General features: G+C 54.2%; 1 protein-coding gene across 1 annotated transcript in view; it reads right to left on the bottom strand.

The window, feature by feature from the left end:
- Positions 1–10051, bottom strand: part of LOC149370767 (uncharacterized) — a 103463-nt gene extending 93412 nt beyond the window's left edge. Inside the window, exon 1 of the mRNA XM_089578553.1 lies at positions 8102–10051. Coding sequence (XP_089434679.1) covers positions 8102–9370 — 1269 coding nt within the window. The 5' untranslated portion in view covers positions 9371–10051. The remainder of the gene's footprint in view (positions 1–8101) is intronic.
- Positions 10052–18539: the final 8488 nt, after the last annotated feature.

Raw genomic sequence — 18539 nt, forward strand, 5'->3', positions numbered from 1 at the left:
CGCCAACCTTTTAGCCCGAGGTTCTTTAAACCGGGCTCAGGTGGTCTCTGTTGGGGGATGCACGAAGGAGCGCATGCACTCATTCAGTGAGCTGACCCAGGCATACAGAGCCTCACGCCAGCTCTACCCCTCCCCACCCCTCCCTAGATAACAAACACGCAACACTCTAGCGCAGACTACAGACACACTCTCCCTTCACCCCTTAACCTAGCCCCCTATCATCCCTCCTTCCCCACTGCGGCATGCGCTCTATGCCCAGAACCCTTCGCCTATTCGCCCCGCCGCGGTAGCTCAGTGGTTACGGCGCTCGGCTGCTGGCCCGAAAGACGCGGGTTCGATCCCGACCGCGGCGGCTGAATTTCGATGAAGGCGAAATTCTAGGGGCCCGTGTGCTGTGCGATGTCAGTGCACGTTAAAGAACCCCAGGTGGTCGAAATTTCCGGAGCCCTTCACTACGGCGTCTCTCATAGCCTTAGTCGCTCTGGGACGTTAAACCCCAATAAACCAAACCAAACCAACCTTCGCCTCTACCCTCCGGCAGGAAACGAGGCAGCAGACGCAGCCGCCCGCGCGCTCTCTCACCGGGCTGTTTTCTCCTCCCCACCTGATCAGGAACCCGATTTTAATCCGGTTTATACGTTCAAAAATATCGCAACCTACTTTCAAGATAGCCATCGCCTTTACCCTAGCCCATGTAAAGGCCTCAAGAAGGCGGATGAGCGGCTTCTTCTCCGCCTCTTCACCAATACATTGCTGTGCCCGGCAGCACTAAAACATTTTGACCCCTCCTTTAGCGGCAACTGCCCGCACTGTGGTGCGGTGTCTTCGGACACCTATCACATGGTGTGGGCCTGCCCCTCCAACCCGGCCATTCCCCCTATCCCCAACCCAACCCGGGAGGACTGGGAGGCGACCCTGCTCGGCTGCCACGACTTACAGGCCCAACAAGCCTTAGTCGGGCGCGCCCGGGCGGCGGCTACCGCCACTGGGGTCCCAAACTAGGGACCTCCACCTAGTGTTTGTAAGGATCGGTCCCTTACGGGCCGATCCAAACACCTCCTGTTCTGAATAAATGTTTTCACCACCACCACCACCCCACATCATTTCCCTCTGCCCGGCGGACCCTCCCCCGCGGGACCTAGAGAACCTCAAGACCTGGGAGGACTGGGAGACCCTGCTGCGCTCGGAGGACCCGGCCGTGCAGACCATCGCCATCGGCCGTGCTGCCATTGTTATGGACCTTCGGAACATAAATACTTGAGTGCAGTGGGGTTGTGCGGGGACCCTGGGCCGTGCCCCGAATTCCTGTGTAAATAAAGTTTTAAGGCGAAAGCCTTTAATGGCTCATCGTTGTAAGCAGCAGTTGTCGACAGAAAATGTCACGCTTTTCAATTGGTCGCAACGGTCGTGACGTCACCATGCGAGAATTTCAAACGGGGCCAATTGTATTTTGGTTAGTAACTATGCAACCAATTGAAGGGATGGTATAGTGATGCTCCAATTAAGTGGGACTGAGCTTAGTTAATTGCATAACTGCCCAATTAGCCTAATTAACTTTCATACTCAGGCCATATAAATAAATAAAACGGAGTAGGAAATTGGTCGAGCTCGGGAATCGAACCCCGGTCTTCGGCGTGCGAGACGAGCATGCTATCCACTCCGCCATGCCAGCTCGATGGTTTGGAATGAACAAAGGCGCGTCTAGTGAATACGGTGTCTTCGCTCACTCCCATCCTCCTCCCTTCCCTTCCGGAGAGGTTTAGGTGTCCACCGAGATATGAGAGCCAGATACATTTCCTTTCCTCAAAAACCAATTTACCGACGAGCGAGAGAGAGAGAGAAAAAACTTTATTGTACAAGGAATTCGGGGCACGCCCCAGGATCCCCGCACGACCCCACTGCACTCAAGTGTTTATGTTCCTAAGGTCCATAACACTGGCAGCCCGGCCGGTTGCGATGGTCTGCACGGCCGGGTCCTCCGAGCGCAGCAGGGTCTCCCAGTGCTCCCAGGTCTTGAAGTTCTCTAGGTCCCGCGGGGGAGGGTCCGCCGGGCAGAGGGAAAGGATGTGGAGAGAAGAGGCGAAGGGTTCTGGGCATAAGGCGCATGCTGGAGTGGGGAAGGAGGGATGATAGTGGGCTAGGGTAAGGGGTGAGGGAAGAGAGTGTGTCTGTAGTCTGCGCCAGAGCGTTGCGTGTTTGTTATCTAGGGAGGGGTGGGGCGGACGGTAGAGCTGGCGTGAGGTTCTGTAGGCCTGCGTCAGCTCGCTGAATGAGTGCATGCGCTCCTTCGTGAATCCCCGATCCGAGGGCACCTGAGCCCGGTTTAAAGAACCTCGGGCTAAAAGGTTGGCGGCCTCGTTTCCGGGATTCCCGGAGTGCGGGGGTGCATCGGGCGAGTCCAGTATGCCAAAAGCAGGGACATGGACTCGGCCTCCGACGAGCGAGGCGTAGAACCGAATGGGCAATGGCGTTCTATGGACTCCCTGGCAGCGTTGCAAGATGCTGTCGCGTTTCACTCTTAGAGGCGAAGCTTAACATCTTAACCACACATCAGTGACCACACTTTAGGGAAAAAAAGTGCCCTCCTGAATTTTGACGGGTGTCCACCGAGATATGTGAGACAGTTACTGCGTAATTTCCTTTCCTCAAATACAATTTTCATTTTCTTCATAACGGGCCCTCTTTGTCTTCTTTCACTCCCACTTCCTCCCTGCCTCTATGGTGCGGTTGCGGTTGGTGCCGAGATGACAGAGAGTTACTGCGCCATTTCCTTTCCTCAAAAAGTGTTGCGTTCAAAGGGCAAGGCATCGCGCCGAACGGGTGGTGGCGTTCCGTGGACTCCCTGGCAGCGCTACAAAACGCTGTCGCGTTCCACTCCTAAAGGCGAAGCTTAAGCTTCATTAATTAGCAGTTAATTAGTATTCAGGCATTCATCAGTAATCAATCATTAATTAGTGATTTGTCATCACTTAGTAATTAGTACTCAATTATATGTGACGCCACCAGTGCCACAGAAGCAGCGAAAGTGGTGCGGAAAACGCTTTCGCCTCTACGCACTTTAGACAGTCAAAGTGCCCCTGAATTTTTTCTCTCTCTCTTCTGCTGACAGCCTTCTGTCGACAACGATGAGGCATTAAAGTCTGTCGCCTTAATATCTATGTCGTCGTGCCCCCATTTCTAATAGAGAAATAGATGTACCAGTGGATAATAAGTTGAGCGCTGTCACCTCGTTTTTCTGCCGTGGCTGTTAGGGGTAGGTACAACCCGACAGCGAGTGAGCAGTGACTGGAACTAACTATGACAGGAACTGGGCGGCAGCATCGAAGACAAGTAATCAGCGAAAAAAATTTGCGGTTTCAATTCCTTGAAGATTTTCATTCTTCTGCGCGGTTTTCCGCTGCCTAACACCAGCACACAGAAGACCGAAACTGTGTGCCCAGTTACTTAGGTCAACGCCTCGGTTGGCGTTTGACTGCTGATTCTGGCGTCGCGGGTTAGATCCCGGCTACGGCGGCCTTATTTAGATCAAGACGAAATACAAAAACGGCTGCTGTGATGTGCTATGCCAGAGAAGGTTAAAGAACTTTAAGTGGCTTAAATTAATCCGAAGTCTTGCATTACCTCATCATTCAAAGCGCACATGTCACTCCGGGACGTTAAGCTCCACAGTCTGCAAAGCGGTACATAAGAGGCTGTGCAAGCCAACAGTCTTTTATTTAGAAAGCACCGCGGTCGGTCATTTTGCAGCACTTACTCGTCTGAGCTCTTTACCCAGTCACGAATCAATCTTTCGACTTTTACTAAAGATTTTGAATGTGAGTGGTATGTTCTACAGTAAGCCTGTTAAGTCTCTGGTGGTGGTGGTGGTGTAAAACATTTATTTATACTATATACAAGAGAGGTATTGCTTGGACCGTGCCTGAAGGGCCCGGTCCTCACAATCACTAGGAGGGATCCCTAGTCCGGGACCCCTGTGGCCTCCGCGGCGGCCCGGGCTCTTGTCGCCAGGGCTCGTTGGTCCTGGAGAGTTGAGCAGCCGAGCAGGGCAGCCTCCCAGTCCTCTCGGGTGGTGTGGGGGTGGGGTCGGAAAGCAGGATTGGCAGGGCATGCCCACACCATGTGATACGTGTCCGCAAACACTTCCCCACAGTGTGGACACTCGCCCGAAAAGGCCGAATTGAAATGTTTGAGCACTGCCGGGCACAGTACCGTGTTGGTGTAGAGGCGAAGTAGCCAACGCTCCTCTGCCTTATTGAGGCCTTTACAGGGGGGTGGGTATCGGCCGTGAGCGTTTTGATACAGGAGAGAGATCTCCCGAAAAGTAATAGCCGGATTAAAATCAGTAGCCGGATCAGGCGGCGAGAGAGGCGATGCCCGGTGGTTAAGCGCGCGGGCGGTAGTGTCCGCTACCTTATTTCCCTCTATCCCCGCATGTGATGGGGCCCAGATGATGGTGCGCCGGGTTGGGAAATCCCGGTACTCACAACTGTGTAAAATTTGGAAAGCACGATCTGGAATTTGGCCCTGTTCAAAATTGCGGCAAGCTTCTCTTGAGTCGGTGATAATGACTCGGGACGCTGGATCCGCAGCTGCAAGTGCGATAGCAACTTCCTCCGCGAATGTAATGTTGGGGGCACGGAAGGTGAGGCCCTGAACTGGGTTGTTTTGGTGGACAACGGCAGCCGTGTACCAACCCCCATGGTATGGACCTGCCGCGTCCGTGTAAAATACCCCTGGTCGAGCACCGTACTGCTTGGAAATGGCCTCCGCTCGCGCGAGGCGGCGGCCATCATGGGCATCTTTTGTCATGTTATTGGGGAGGGGGCGAACCTTTAGTGCGAAGCGCCAAGCCTCGGGCATGGATACCCGCTTCTCCTCTTGGGTTGTGTAATTGATGTGGAGGCGGGTCAGTAGGCGGCTACCCGCACGTGTTTTGCTTAACCGCAAGTATTGATTGCTGAGATGAGCCTCGCGCAGCTCCCCAAAGGTGTTCGTCATCCCCAGGCCGAGGAGACGTTGGTTGGATGTTGCAATTGGGAGGTCGAGAGCTCTCTTATAGATTTTTCGGAGAATCACTTCGAAAGCGTTCTCATCGCATTTGCGCAGGTGGAGGTATGGTGCCGAATACAGTATTCGACTGGTTACGAATGCATTCGCCAGCCGCAGGGCGTCTTTGCATCGCAACCCCCCTCGTTTGTTTGATACCCGGCGGACCATACGGCCCACCTGATCCCCCACCTTGCGGAGTTTCTTCAGCGTGGTGTCAATCTTGCGGTTCTTTTGTATGTAGAGTCCCAATACTCTGATTTCATCTTGTTCAGGTTTCGGGCCACTAAGCAGGGAGAGGGCAATTTTGGTTGTGCACCTTGGATTGGGACGTATGTGCACGAATTCCGATTTCTTCGGGGAGCACTCAAGGCCGCAGCGGTGTGCATAATCGTCCACAATAGCCGCCGCTTGCTGCAGGTTGGCCTCGATTCCTCCAACCGAACCGTGTGTTGCCCAGAGGGTGATGTCGTCCGCGTACAGGGCATGCTGCACACCCGGGACCTCACCCAGCAGGGTAGGGAGCTGCATCATGGCCAGATTGAAGAGAAGAGGCGAGAGGACTGCTCCCTGTGAAGGCCCTCGCGTACCAAGTTGGTACGGGCCATGTTCACTGTCTTGGAGTCGGATATATGTTTGCCGATCTGTGAGGAATTGCTTGATATATTGGAATGTGTTGTATCCACAGTTCACTTGGGACAGGTGGGAGAGGATGATATCATGAGTAACATTGTCGAAAGCCCCCCGCAAGTCCAATGCGAGGAGCACCTTGTCATCGCTAGGGTGCTCGACGGGATCAAGAATCTCTCTATGAAGTTGCAGCAGCACATCTTGTGCGGACCGGTGTGGGCGGAACCCGTACATGGTGTCTGCAAAGGCGTTGTGCGTTTCTAGGTAGGCGGATAGTCTGTCACGGACCATGGTCTCCATCAACTTCCCCACACAAGAAGTGAGAGATATGGGGCGGAGGTTGTCAGTGTTGAGAGGTTTGCCTGGTTTGGGTATGAATGTGACGAGAGCCGTCTTCCAATCCACTGGGAGAGGCGTACCTCCCGTCCAGATGGCATTGAAGTATTCGAGCAGCCGCTCGTAGGCCGGTTCGGGTAGGTTAGCGAGAAGTTTCACAGTTACCTTGTCCCTGCCCGGGGCTGTCCCTCGTTTCATTTTGGCCAGGGCCGCTTTGAGGTCGTGAAGCTGGAACGTTCGATCCAGCTCTGCGTTCTCAGAACCTGCATAAGAGTACGCCGGACCACGCGAATCCTGGTCTGTGTACAGATATTTGTCTCGGAGCGCGTCAGCCAGGTTGGCTGTGTCTCCGTTGAAGGTGTGAATTGCTCGTTGAAGATGTTTTTGTGTTTCGGTGCGGGTTTGGGTCGGATCAATGAGGGCGCGGAAAAGGCGCCACGTGCTCCGGCTCGACATTTGCCGAGCAGCGGTGTTGCATCGGTCTACCCAGTTCGAGTCGGCGAGTTGGGCCGCATACTCTGCCGCTTGTTGGGTGAGTTCCGCGATGCGGATTTTGAGTTGCCGATTGTACTTCTGCCGGCGCCATCGGCGGACGAGGCTGTGCCGGGCCTCCCAGAGGTGAAGGAGGTGGTTGTCCACCGCCGGGTTCGCCTCTGAGAGCTGAACGTGGTGTTTGGTATCTTTGAGTTGGCAGATGAGGTGTTGTGCACAGGTAGTGTAACCTTGATCCGCTATAGGGGTAGGGTTAGTGTAGTTGGATCTGAATTTGGTCCAGTCTGGAAGGGTTGCTTTAGTGTGAGGTCTTGTAAGGGGTTTGGTGCAGATTGTGGTCGCAAGAATGCAGTGGTCGCTACCCAGGGTTTCCTCGGTGTTGTGCCATTCTGCATATCTAATATTTTTGGTAAAGGTGAGATCTGGGCACGTTTCGCGTGCCACGGAGTTCCCAATGCGAGTGGGTTGTGCAGGGTCCGTGTGAAGAGTAAGGCCCAACGTTGACGCAAGTTCCGCCAGCTTGCGTCCTCGTTTTTCTTCACGTATGTATCCCCATAAGGGGCTGGGGGCATTAAAGTCCCCAACGATTATGAGGGGATCCCTGTTCGCCACCTTTAACGCCCGACTGAATAAGTCTGCAAATGTGACGTTTGGAAGTTTGGGAGAGCTGTAAACGTTGAGTACGTGTAATGGGGGGTCCTGTTTGCGTAGCGGAAGGATCGTCACCATCGCATACGAGAAAATCGCCTTGTAATCCAGGTCCACCGGGGAGGCCGTATAATTTTTATGTACGCAGAGGCAGCTCTGCGCATCCTGCTGATACACTGAGTAATTTGTGAGGGTGGCTGTGTCCCCCGGCTCTTGGAGGGCCACTACAGCAGGAGGACTGGGGAACGTTGTTAAGAAAAGCCGTAGGTCGGCCCGCTTAGCACGGGCCTTGAAACCTCTGCAGTTCCACTGTAAAATTTGGACAGGGGCCGAATTGCTGCCTGAGTACCATCGCGGTTTATGAATGTCCGCCATGATTATGATTAGAATTTATGCTTACTGGGAAGGGGCCCGCCTCTGAGCCGGGTGCCCCAATGACAGCAGGTTGCGTCACGCTGGGCAGGTTGAGGGCGGGCTCCTGTTCCTCATGTGCGACTTTTGGTCTACCAGCCTTAATATTGGGGCTGCTTATACGCTTGCGTTGGCCGGAGCGCCTGGTAGTTAGAGTTTGTTTCGTCATATGTGCGGCTATAATGGTAGGAATTTTGTCTAGAGCCGCCTTGATGGTGGTTGCGATTTGCATTTCTAAGGCGAAGAATGCGGAGTTCATCTGGGCCTCAAGTGCGCTAACCCTCGCCTCAAGCGCAGACTGCGCGGTTGCAGTCTGCGCGTTCGCCGGTGTGTCGCTATCCATCTCCTCCACCGCGGGGGGAGTGGGCCTTTGGGTTGGAAAATTTTGGCGCGCCTCAGTGAGGGCAAGACGCTTCTGTAGGTTAACGATTTCCTCTTTGAGGGCGGAAATTTGGGATTGCTCGGCCGTTTTTGTCGGCGGTTTGGAAGGGGGGGGGGGGGGGGTATGAGGAGGGGCTGCCCTGCCCTTGCTGCTCACCTGGGATCCCTGGATGACGGCTTGCGCCCATGTCCGCAAAGAACCTGGTGGGGGGGTACTCGTTCGTTTCTCCACGTCGGCTTGGGGTGGCGGTGGTACTGCCTTAGGCAACTCCGGCTTGTCGGTAGATGGACCGCCTGGCTTTCCGGGAGATGGACCGCCTGGCTTGCCGGTAGATGGAACGCCTGGCTTGCCAGTAGACGGACCGCCTGGCTTGCCGGTAGACGGACCGTCTGGCTTGCTCGGGGGCTGGTTGGCTCCCTTGTCCTTGGCTTGGCGGGGCCGCCGTTTCCGGCGTTTACGGCGGCCCTTCTTGTGCGTCGGTCCCTGCTCCGGGCGCAGGGGCGGGGGGGTTCGATACTTTGCAACGCACCCGCGGGCCCCCGTGGTATGGGCTCCGCCGCACAGAAAGCATTTTGGAACGCACTCGTGAGAGACCCGCACCCCCTCAACGAGCTCGGCTTCTTGGCCGCACACACCACATTTGTCCGGTCTTGGGCCGGGGCAGGCGTCCATACGGTGACCGACAACACCGCAGTGACCGCAGGCCGGGATGGCGCGCTGGTATTCACGGACTTGGATGAGCATGCACTCGTAATGTACGTAGCGCGGCTTCAGCTTTCCGGAAAATGTTATTCGCGCCTTGTTTGACGTGCCGAATTTGCGTATATCCAGAATCTCGCCATGGCGCCACTCGAGACTTGAGCGGAGGGATTCCGCTGTGTCTGTATTTCGTACTGTTACCACGCCGTAACAGACGTTACCACCGTCTTGCCTTAGGTGGCCTGTAAGTTGGACTTTCTTATTTTGCGGATTTATCTCGAAGTCCCCGATAATTTTATCTGCAATTTCAGCTTTTGAAGTGTAAATTAGAATTAAATTTTGGTCGCGTACCGGAAGAATTGTGAAAAATTGCGAGCAGTCCGGTCCGAGGTAGGCTATGAACGCCCGCCCGTATCCGTTCTCCTCGAATACCTCTTGCAATGATACTCGAGTTCGCGGCTTGATGACTACCACGAAGTCTTCGGGTGTCGGTTTTGGTAATGGCTGCGGCCTCCAGGTCGTAAGAGGCCGGCCCGCTGTGCGTTGAGCGGAGTTGTCGGAGCTGGCGCCGGCGGCGGGAGCGGCAGGGGTGGCCGCGTCGACGGACGCCGCTTTCAGGGCACGGCCCTGCGCTCGGCGAGCTACCGCGGCAGCGAGCGCGGCGCTCTTGAAGCTTGCTGCTGTTGTCTCACCCAGGTTCTGGGGATGAACGGTGGTCCACGCCATCGCCTCCGGGTCATATCCTGGCTGGTGGCTTGTTGGAAGGCCATATTATCGCAGAGGAGGCGCTCCGCCACGCCAGGCGTTCGCGCCGCTGTCAGGCCTCGCGGCGCCGTCCAGCGTGGTCGAAACTTCGCTTTGCCAGGATTTGTAAAAGGGGATCTCACCTCGGAAAAAAAGATATCCGCCGATCCCCTGTGACTTCCGGAGCACTGTGGTGCAGGTGTTGTTGGCCCGGGGTGGAAAAAATCCGGGGCTCCAGCCGAGAATCGGCAGAGCCGATGCGCACCTGCTGAACGCTCGGCGCGCCTCTCTGGTGGACACTTCGGTGTGTGGTCCGGCCGCCGGCTTGCGTAGGTGGCCGGTGTGTGACCTTTGGACGTACTCTTGTTAAGGTGTCCTTCGGCTGGCGGGCACCTCAATATGGTGAGCCAGCCACCTACAAAGGCTCTTGCCGTTGATGTCGTCATCCCTGAGGGGGCTAGTCCGGAGGATGTCGTCGATGCGACTGCCTCCGTTGTTGGATGGGAGCAAGTTTACTGCGTCCAGCACTTCGGTGGACGCAACTACCAAGTGACTGTGAAGAGTGAAGCCGCCATGGCTACAATCGTTGAAGCTTCCTGCCTGACCATCGGCAAGGAACGCGTCGCCATAGTTCCCCAGAGCCCGCAGGTGACCTAGGTGACTGTTCTTTTTCTGACCGCACGTGTACCCTGTGACGCCCTTGCGAAAGCTCTCTCCCTTTTTGGCAAGGTGCTGTACATTATTCGCGGCGTCATGGGATCGCGTCCCACTGTCACCACCGGGACCCGCTATGTGCGAATTGAAATGAAGCCAGAGTCACCCGTACCCAACTGCATCAAGGTCGCGGGCCACCGCGTGACGGGTCACTACAAGAGCATGCAGCGCGTTTGCCGGCGTTGTGGGTCCACTGCGCACTTCAGGGCACAGTGCACGGCTCCTTCCTGCGCCCGCTGTGGGGTCTTTGGGCACCAATGCCAGGGTTGCGTGCTACCATGTCGTCGTTGTGGTGATCCACACACTGCTGTGGCGTGCGCTATCAAGCCCTCGTACTCGGAGGCTGCGGCACGCCCTGCGCCCCCGCAGGCCGCTCAGGGAGCCGTTGAAGCCATCAAGGAGACCGGCGGATCCAACACCGCCGCCGTTACGGATGCTTCCACTGCGTCTCAGCGTCGCTGCGTGGAAGAGCCGGAGTCTGCTGTTGATGCGTCCAGTACTGTACCAAGCGAGCAGACAGGAAAGGTTCCTGCTGCGTCAGCCTCAGTCTCTCCGAGCGCTCGTGATGATACGGGGGCCGAGCCTACTGTGTCCCTGGAAAAATCTTATGCTGACAACGTGCCACCCTCGGAGCCCGCGCTGCAGTCCGCGGCCAGCGTTGTGGTTTTGAGCAGGGACGCCGACATAGCTGAGGTCGACGGTGACGACCGCAGCTTGACGTCCTCAGCCTCTTCCGTCAACCTCGTCATTAACGAGACTGTCATCACGCCTGAGGAGGACCCCACGCCGCCGTCTTCGTCATCGCTTGTACGGGAGCCAAGATCATCTACAGACGCTGACCCTGTGCAGTCGCCGTCCTCTTCTACATCGAGGATCAGCGCTAGCACTTCTAGCGAACAGTCGTCGGATATTGAGATGGTCGCTTTAAGTTCGAGCTTAAAGCGTCCACATGCGTCGACTACGGACTCGGACAATTCTGCTGGTCGGCCAAGGAGGCCTCGTGCGTCCTCTGGTCCGACCCTCCGCAAAATGTGATGTGGTTTAGCGCCGTTCGCTGCGCGCTTTGTATTGCCTAAGCATCACGACTGTTCAGGTTTCATTTTTCATTTCCAAAATGACTAACCTTCAAATTATTACTCTTAACGTGCAGGGGTTCCGCAGTGTTTTGAAACAGGCAGCGGTGGTCGCATTCGCTCGTTCCTCGGGTTGCGATATCGTCTACCTGCAAGAAACCAATTTTTGTCGCCTCAGTGACGTGTTGAAATACAAGCGTAGGTTTGGCGTCGACGCCTTTTCGTACGCCAGCACGCGTTCTAGCGGCGTTGGCGTTCTTGTTTTGAACCACTCACTCTTGCGAGATCATCACGTTATCTACGATGCGCTTGGACGCGTGCTGGCGTCTGCACGTTTAACGCACTTCACCTGAGAATTATTTGTATTTATGCGCCTGCGCATTCTAATTTGGTAAAAGCATTGTTTAAAGATTTAGATGCGTATTTTCTTGGAGGGCGTAATGTTGTGATGTTGGGCGATTTCAACTGCGTGCTCGATACGGTCGCTGATGTGCACGGCCCTAGTAGAGGTAGGCCAGGCTGGAAGGCGCTCGAGTTGCGCCGCCTAGTCAACGATTTCATGCTCATGGACGCGTATGAGCTCCTGTATGGCAACGTCTTTGTGTGAACTTGGCGTCGCGGGTTATCGTGGAGTAGGCTAGACAGGGCGTACATTCCGGCGAGCCTTTCGCGGTCAGTGTGTGCAGCTAATGTACTGACGGTGCCATCCTCGCCGGTGCACATATCAGACCACCGCCTTTTTCTTCTATCACTCGCGGTTCCAGCGCCTGCAGTATCTCCTCAGAGACCATGGCGGTTGGATGCACGCATACTTCACGACGCCAGCACTAAAGAAGGGCTCACACGGGTCTTGCGTTTTTCGGTTGTTTGGGCGGTGCCTGGTGACTGGGACCGTCTGAAGGAGCAGCGGCGTCACCATTGCGCCGCATCCTGTCGAGCCATTAGGGCTCGCGTGTCAGATGAGGTGCGTGTGGTGACGGCGAAGCTACGTATTGCTCATCGCACCCCGTCACCTTGGTCGCTTATGTGCGCATGGAAAGAGGAGCTTTCGGAGCGCCTACAGCGTCTTTTACATGCCTTCTCTTTGACAGTGGCTGCATGGCATTGTCGACGCAGTCCAACTGCTCATCCCGAGGTGCTTCGGTTGGCCCGCCAAGAGCTGTTGTACACTCAACGTGCCCGTGCGCTTACATCTTCCGCCGGGGCTACGTTCAACCAGGTGGCAGGAATTTCAGTGCCTTTTTCAGCCATTTCAGGGGTATTGCTCAGTCGCTCATTCTAGTTGATCGCAATGTCGTTTGCGCAGCCCTATTTTTAGCAGGCTTGCCGCAGGTTTCCTCTGAACTCCATGACGGCCTTACGGCTGTGCCAACAACAGATGAAATCAAGGAGGCGTTGGACTCCATGAAACGAGGCTCAGCGCCTGGTCCAGACGGCCTTCCTGTGGAGTTCTATTTAGATTTTTGGGATATTGTGGGCCCTATTTTTTCGGAAGTATTAAAGATATGCTTTACTCAGCACGCATTTCCTGAATCATTTAAAACAAGCCGCATTGTCCGTATTCTTAAAAAATCTCCTATGTCGAAATGTCCGGCAGATTGGCGCCCTATCACCGTGCTAAATTCAGATTACAAAGTGTTAGCAAAATTACTCGTTCGTCGTCTACGAGCTGTCCTCCCGTCACTTATTTCCTGCCACCAGGTTTGCTCCATCCCAGGCCGTGAAATACATAGTTTATCTTCTGTAACGCGAGACACCGTAGCGTATACTTTACGACGGCGCGCATAGGGTCTTCTTGTTTCCCTTGATCAGGAAAAGGCGTTCGACTTCTTAGAGCACGAGTATATTTACGTGACGCTGGATGCTTTCGGCTTCCCAGCTTCTTTCGTGTTTCTCATTAAAGAGATGTACAGAGATATTTCAAGCACTCTGTTCCTCGACGGCCGGGAAAGTACCGCATTTGATGTTCGCCGCGGCGTCCGTCAAGGTTGTCCGCTCTCCCCCCTTTTGTTTGTCTTAGCATTAGAGCCTTTCCTCTTGGCAGTCAATCGCCACTCTTTTATTAGAGGTCTGGCTTTGCCAGGCATCGAAGCAATACGCGTCGCTGCTTATGCAGATGACATCACTCTGGTGGTGAAAATATTTTAATGAAATGGTTTAGGAGGTTGTAGCCGGAGCTCTCAGTCCGGAACCCCATTGGCGTAGGCTGCTGTCCGGGCTCTTTCGATGAGTTGCTTTTGACTCTTTTCGTCCGAGCTGGACAGAGCTGCCTCCCACCCCTCCTGCGTTGGCTGGTAATTAACAGTGATCGCCTGATTTCGTTGGCAGGCCCATACCATATGGTACAGGTCGGCCTTCTCCCCGCAGAATTTGCATTGTGAGTCAAATGACTCCGGGTCTATGGCATGTAGTCTTCGTGGCTTGTTGTAAGTGTTGGTCTGTAGCTTTCGGAGGTGTTGTTCCTCCCCTTTATCTAGTGTCTTAGCCGGCGGAGGGCAGACCCGACGGGATAATCTTAAGTGCTGAAGTATGTCATTGTAAGTTAGTAGTGGGGTAGGAGGTTCCACGGCATCCGCACTGGGTCCCGGGGGAGAAATGCTCGGGCTGAGGCATGTGCGCTCTCGTTCCCTGGGATGCCCTGGTGACCTGGTACCCATATTAAGTGTTTGTGTGTGGGTTGGTAGCCACGGATGTAGCTATCTTGCAGGATTTTAGCTGCTAGCGGTGCGACCCTGCCCCTGAGGTAATTGCGATACGCTGTCTGTGAATCTGTGAGAATGTATATTGAGCTAGTCTGTGTTGCAGCTAGAGCAATCGCCACTTCTTCCGCAGCCAGTATGTCCTGGCTAGCCAGTACTAGTCCGTCGACTGTTGTATTTTGGTGCACTACCGCGACGGCCGTCATTCCCTGCTCGGGACCCGCAGCATCGACATAGAACACGCCCTCGCGCCCGCCGTAGTGTCTTTTCATGGCTTCGGCTCGTGCTTGTCGTCTTGACTGGTGAAAATCAGTGTGCATATTCCTGGGTAGTGGAGCTGCCTTGAGTTGTCCTCTCCATGAGGCTGGGATGTCAGTTTTGGTGTCTAGCTGTCGGGGGCAATTGATGTTTAAATCACTCAGGACTTGTCGGCCAGTTCGAGTTGTGGACAGCCGTACCACCTGCGCCGTAAGGTGTGCCTCTATCAGCTCATCGATCGTGTTGTGCACACCCAGTCGCAAGAGCCGGTCCGTGGATGTCGCAAGAGGGAGTCCCAGGGCCTTCTTGTAGGCAGTTCTGATTATGATGTCGAGGTTTTTGATGTCACGCTTCTTAAGGCGGAGGTAGGGCGCTACGTAGACGACGCGGCTTACAACGAAAGCCTGCACCAGTCGCAGAGTATCGTCTTCTCGCATCCCCGATTTGCGCGTCGTTATCCTAGCGATCATCCTGGCGACTTGCTCGCTCACGAGCCGTAGTTTCTGGAGGCCAAGAAGGTTGTTGCCGTTGTTATTTATGTACAGACCCAGTATCTTCATGGTCTGAACTTCCTTGATGGGTGAGTTGTCTACGCGGATATTGATGATGTCTTGATTCTTGCGTTGACGGAAGACTATCAGTTCGGATTTTTCGGGTGAGCACGTTAGTCCACACGCCCGGGCATAATTTTGAACTGTTGTCGCCGCGGTTTGTAGTTGTTCTTCAATCATTCCCATACTTCCCGTGGTTGTCCAGATGGTTATATCATCAGCGTACAGGGCGTGGCGTATGCCCTGTACCTGATTGAGAAGAGGTGGGAGATTTAGGAGTGCAATGTTGAAGAGAAGTGGGGATAGTACTGCCCCTTGCGGAGTGCCTCTAGTGCCCATCTTCACTTGCGTTGTGTGTTTTGAGCCGGTGCTGATGTTGACGGTTCTGTCCGTAAGGAAATCGCAGATGTACGAGTAAGCTCGCTGTCCGCAGTTCATGCTGTGGAGGTTGTTGAGGATTGTGGAGTGTTTGACATTGTCAAACGCTCCCTTGAGGTCAAGTGTTAGAAGCGCTCGGTTACTGTTTGTGCGTGCGGGATCAATGACTTCACGTTTGATTTGCAGAAGCACATCATGGGTGGACAAGTGTGCCCGGAATCCAAACATCGTGTGTGGCAGTAGCTCATTGTCCTCAAGTTAATTGGAGAGACGGGTGTGGACTGCCTTTTCCATGAGTTTGCCTGCGCACGACGTGAGGGATATGGGGCGCAGGTTTTCGATGCTGATTTTCTTGCCGGGTTTGGGAATAAAGTGTACATTGGCTGTTTTCCATGCTTGTGGAATGGTGCCGGTACGCCAACATTCGTTTATGTAATCCGTGAGTTGCTGCAGAGCCTCCGTGCCGAGGTTGGCCAGAAGTCCGACAGTAATTTCGTCTTGTCCCGGGGCTGTGCCTCGGCGCATATCTGCTAGTGCTGCAATGATTTCCTCTGAAGTGAAATCTCTGTCTAGGTCTTCGTTCGGTTCCCCACGGTACACCTTATTGTAGGGTTGTGGGTCTCGCGCGGTGCAGATATAGCGACGCGTCAGTTCATCCACGAGTTCTTGATCTGTGCCTTGAAAGCTGTGTAGGGCTCGATGCAAATTTCTGAGTTGTTCACTCTTCGCTTTCGGAGGGTCAATTAGGCATCGCAGAAGGTTCCATGTAGCCTTGGTATCTAGGCGGCCTTTGAGGGATTCGCACTTCGTTAGCCAATTGGTGCGAGCGAGGTCCCATGCGTATGGGTCTGCTTGAATAGTAAGCTTGGCTATTCGAAGTCTTAGTTTCCGATTGTGTCTTTGTTTTTTCCACCGTTTTATAAGAGTACGTCTTGCTTCCCAAGGGTGTAGGAGGTGGTTGTCAACAGCTGGGTGGTCCTCCGTGGTGGCAAGAGACTTTGTGAGCTTTTCTTTAAGGTCGAGAATGGAAGCCGCCCAATCTTCGTAGCTGGTTATTTGTTCGGATGTGGTTAGTTTGGTGTCCTTTCTGAATGTCTCCCAGTCTGTAATTCTGGCTTGCCCTCGTGGTTTGCTGTGCTTGTTGCTTTCGAAGATGGTCTGCAGCACGTAGTGATCGCTGCCTAGGGTCTCTCCTGTATTGAGCCACTCATAGTTGCGGGCATTGCGGACGAGCGTGAGGTCGGGAGAAGTATCCCGCGTTACGCTGGTGCCGACTCGCGTCGGGTGCTGCGGGTCCGTGAGTAGGGTCAGGGCCATGTCAGCGATGGTGGATGCTAGTTTTCTGCCTTTCGTGTCTTCCCTGGGGTATCCCCATAGGGGGCTAGAAGCATTAAAGTGGCCAACTATAGCTAGGGGAGCTTTTTGGGCTTCTCTTAGGGCTTTAAGAAAGATCACGTCGATGGCTACGCGGTGCTGTTTGGGGCGACTATATATATTGAGTATATAGGTGCTCTTGCTGTTTCTGTGCTGTGGCAGTATTTTTATGAAGGTATATTCAATGTCGCTGTCTAGATTAAGGTCTACAGTGATTGCCGTGCATGATTTGTGGACCAAGATGCATGTCGAGGGATTTGCTTGATGTGTTGAGTATCCTCTGGTCTTAGCCTCCATATTCACTTCTTGCAGGGCTATTATTTGCGGCGTATCGGGATGAGAGTCTATGTATTGCTGTAATGTTTCCCTCTTCCGTTTTAGTCCCCTGCAGTTCCACTGTAGGATAGTAAGTTTATGTCTACGTTGTGGAGCCATGCTGAACACTAGAAACTTGTGCCTCATCATGTGGTGCGCCCTCAGGTTGTAGATCTGGCTGAGTGCTTGGCAGACGACGAGTTCCCATTTTACCCTGCAGCTTTGTGCCCCTGTTGTGAGAAACATCTGATAATTCCTGAAGTTTGCGGTCAATTCTGATCTCCTGCGATTGCATCCTTATTAAAAATGGTTCGAGGTTTTCCATCATGGGTTTAATAACTGATTCGAACATACTTTTGATTGTCGTCTCGATCATAATTTGTAATTTATTTTCAATGAGGTCTTGAATTGTTTTTTCCAAGCGAGTGATGCGTTCCTGGGTTTGGGGGTGCTCTGTACATTGCTGCTTTAGTGCCTGCGATGGTGGTGCCTGCGGAGTTGGTGCCTGATGGGGTGCGTCTGGTGTAGTTACTTGCCTCTCGGGGGTGCTAGCATCTAACTGGTGTGGAGACGGAGGGTGTAGCTCTGCCCTATCTTCTTCCATCGGACATGCCTGTTGCGTCGATGGAGGTAATGTGTTGTTTGGATTGACTGCGATGACTAACTGCTGTTTCAATGTGCTATTTTCTGATTTTAGTTGTTCAATCTCTGCTTTAAGTCGTTTGTAAGCCAACGCTTCGGGGGAGGAGGCAGCTACATCTGCCCAGCTCACCTTGCTGCCGTTGCGCTGCTCCTTGTTATGGGGTCCTGTTGTCTTCTCGGCTGGACGACTGCCGTTGTTGTGCGACACATTATCGGTAGTCCCAGGTCCATTGCTTGAAGAGCGTGAGCCGGGTGGTGCTGAGTTGTTGCTGGACTGGTCCTGGTGGGTCAGTCGGTCCCCGCTGCTCGATGGACCTCTGCTGCCGGACCGGTTCAGAAGCCTGGATCTTGACCGGTGGTTCACTTCTCCTATCTTGGGCTTGGTTGTTTGTGATGTTCGGTACTTGTACTTGCACTGATTCGACCCCATGGGATGTAGACCTTCGCAGACCGTGCACTTGGGTTGGCAGTCGTGGGATTCTGGAACATCTTGCTGACCGCACTGCGGACATCTTGACTTCGAAGGGCAAGGGCAAACATCCGCCCGGTGTCCAAGTTTCCCGCACAGTGCGCAGGCTGGCGTTGTTTTCTTGTATATGCGTACTGGAACCGCTTCACCGTAGCAGAAGACGTGAAACGGAACCTTTCTTCCTTCAAACGTGATGGCCGCCACGTTGGAGGAACCTAATTTTCTCACGCTGACCACTGGTGCGTCCGGGGAGCGAAGCGCGTTCGTGATGTCTTCGTTGGAAACCCTCGGGTCCACTTGTATTACTCCTTTGCAAGTGTCGTCGGAGGGGCGGAGGTAGGAGTACACTGCCTGTGCCATGTCCCCAAGCTGAATTTCGTGAATTGCCAGGATCTTTCTGATTATTTGGGCGTCTCGCACCCCGACGACGATGATGTTCTGTTCCCATATGGGCCAAACGCTGAGCTCGGCTGAGCCCTTGTCGACGCCAGCAGCAATGTCCAAGGCGTTTCCGACCGCGTTGCTTCCCCTGAATTTGCTGAGATCCAGCGTTCCTTTAGGTTTGATTATGATCACTGCATCTTGCTTGTCCAGACGCGGCTGCGGAGGAGGCTTCCAACGCTTGACTTGCGTGCGGGGCGTCTGCTGCAGCGGCGTATCCCCTGCCGCGGTGATGCG

This window comes from Amblyomma mixtum, chromosome 1 (assembly GCF_055824585.1).
Source record: "Amblyomma mixtum isolate Tamu chromosome 1, ASM5582458v1, whole genome shotgun sequence".
In the NCBI taxonomy this organism is placed as follows: Eukaryota; Metazoa; Arthropoda; class Arachnida; order Ixodida; family Ixodidae; genus Amblyomma; species Amblyomma mixtum.